The sequence below is a fragment of the Nicotiana sylvestris genome, chromosome 4 (genome assembly GCF_000393655.2).
Source record: "Nicotiana sylvestris chromosome 4, ASM39365v2, whole genome shotgun sequence".
Lineage (NCBI taxonomy): Eukaryota > Viridiplantae > Streptophyta > Magnoliopsida > Solanales > Solanaceae > Nicotiana > Nicotiana sylvestris.
Window position 1 is genome coordinate 34993628 of NC_091060.1, and position 2526 is coordinate 34996153.

Below are 2526 nucleotides of genomic sequence, written 5' to 3' on the forward strand. Positions count from 1 at the left end.
GCACTGTTAAGCTTCCGATAATCCATGCATACCCTCCATCTGGTCACCGTTCTTGTTGGGATGAGCTCATTTTTCTCATTTTCGATCATGGTCATGCCTCCCTTTTTCGGCACACGTTGCACCGGGCTTACCCAAGAACTATCGGAAATGGGGTAGACTACCCCGTCATCCAACCACTTGATTATCTCCTTCTTTACCACATCTTGCATTGATGGGTTCAACCGTCATTGATGTTCCACACTTGGTTTTTTCTCGCTCTCTAGTTGGATCTTGTATTTACAAATTCACGCGAGAATCCCACGGATGTCCGCAATTGTCCATCCAATGGCTTGCCTATGCTCCTTCAAGACTTCCAACAATCGTTCTACCTGCACATCATTCAACAAAGAAGAAACAATTACCGATAAAGTATCATTTGAGCCAAGAAATTTATACCTCAAGTGCGGTGCAAGTGGTTTGAGCTCTAGTTGTGGTAGCTCAATAATAGATGGCTTTGCGGGAGGTGTGGCTCTATTCTCCAAGTCGAGAGAGAGCTTTTCTGGCACATAAGTGTAAGAACCAAGCCCCTCCAATGCATTTACCGATTCCATATATCCCTCCATATCCTCACCATCAAAGTTAACCAAGATAGCTACCAATGCTTCGCCGAGGAATTGTTCTTCCATTTTCATTTCAACTGCATCATCTACTTCATCAACAACATCGATCACCAAGATGCTTTCATACTCATGCGGTAGTTTTATACCCTTGCTTTCTTGGAATGTAACCTCTTCATCATTCACACAAAATTTAATCTCATTCCGTTCTGAATCCATGAGTGCTCTTCCCGTGACAAGTAATGGTCTCCCCAAGATGATAGGGATGTCTTTGTCAACTGCACAATCAAGGATTACGAAGTCGGCATGTAAATGAAATTTTCCCACCTTCACAAGTACATCATCAACAATTCCCACCGGGCGTTTGATGGAACGATCGACCATTTGCAATATCATACTTGTGGGCCTTGGCATGCATAATCCTACTTTCTTGTAAATGGAAAGAGGCATAAAGTTGATGCTCGCTCCATTATCACAAAGAGTTCTTGCAAAATCATGTACCCCGATGGTACAAGGAATGGTAAAAGCTCCCGGGTCCTCTTTCTTTTGAACGGGTGATGTTGCAATGATGGAAATAACCCAGTGTGTCACATTCACCACTTCATATTTGGTGGTTTTATTCTTGGTGATCAAATCTTTCAAATACTTAGCAAAACCCGGCATCTCTTGAAATGCTTCCACAAATGGGATATTCACCGATAATTGCTTGAGAATGTCGTAGAACTTCTTGAGTTTTCTATCATAAACCTTCCTAGCGAGTCTTTGAGGGAATGGAGGAGGAGGTCTAGGAATAGGTGGAAGAGTTTTTGGTGTCTCTTTTACCTTTTCCTTTACTGTTTCCCGATTCTCTTCTTGCACTTGCGCATTTTCTGAAATTTTCTCAATTTCGACAACACTTGGCTCTTCAACCCCAACCTCTTTCTCGAACTCTTCTTTCTCAACCACTTGTTCACCCTCTCCTTGTAGTACCTTCCCACTCCTATTAGTAATTACCATGACATGACAAGTTCGGCCACTCCCACTACCCTTTTGGTTCGCAATTGTGTCACTATGGAGTGTTCCCATTTGCTTTGGATTTTGCTCCCTAGAGGGGTCTCTCATTTGCATCTCCAATTTTTGAATCGATGCGGTATGAGAGCCAACAAGATCGTTCATGTTCCTCATAGAAGTGTCGGATTTTTCTTGATTTTGCAATACCCGTTCAAGCATACTTTCCAACTTAGACTCGCTTGAGGAACCTTGATTTGAATATTGACCCTTTGGGGGAACATAAGGGTTTGAACTCCGGTTTGAGAAGTTGTTATTGCTATTCCAATTTCCTTGGTTTGAGCCACCTTGGTCATTTCACCATTGTTGGTGGCCTTGCCTTTGTGGGTTTGGCCTCCATTGGTTTTGTTGTCCTTTACCTTGGTATTGTTGCCTTTGGTACCCTCCTAGAGAGTTGTTGACATAATTTGCTTCCTCAAAATCCTCATTGGATACGAGTTGCACATCCTCAACCACATTTACCTTCTTTGTTTGGCTCTCAGTGAACATCTTTGTCAATACATTAACATTTGTAGCAAGCCCTACAATCACTTGATCTCTCTCTTGGTTTTACTTGATCATGTTGCTCAAGGAAGGAGAACCATATGTAATTCCACCTGTAGTATCCTAAGAGTGCCATGCTTGATTATGCTTTGCCATTTTGTCAAGTATTTGTGTCACCCTTGCGAATGATTTGTCCATGAAGATCCGGCAGTTGCATTCTTGGCTATAAATTGGTTCATAGGATCCAAGCCCATGTAGAATTTCTCCAACAAAATAGAATCCCAAAAGCCATGGTTGGGAGACCTCACCAGATATAATTTGAAACGATCTCATGCCTCATGTAGATGTTCTCCCGGTACTTGCTTGAAAAAGAAAATTTTATCCCGGAGCTCCGACTTCT

General features: G+C 42.3%; 1 protein-coding gene across 1 annotated transcript; it reads right to left on the minus strand.

Annotated features, from left to right (window-relative positions):
- Window positions 1–284: 284 nt before the first annotated feature.
- LOC104244944 (uncharacterized) lies at window positions 285–1751 on the minus strand. The gene has a single exon (XM_070172723.1). The coding sequence runs from the start codon at window positions 1749–1751 to the stop codon at window positions 285–287; it is 1467 nt and encodes a 488-aa protein (XP_070028824.1).
- Between the last annotated feature and the right edge of the window lie 775 nt (window positions 1752–2526).

Coding starts and splice junctions, on each gene's coding strand:
- LOC104244944 (XM_070172723.1), bottom strand. CDS start 1,751: ATGAACGATCTTGTTGGCTCTCATACCGCATCGATTCAAAAATTGGAG.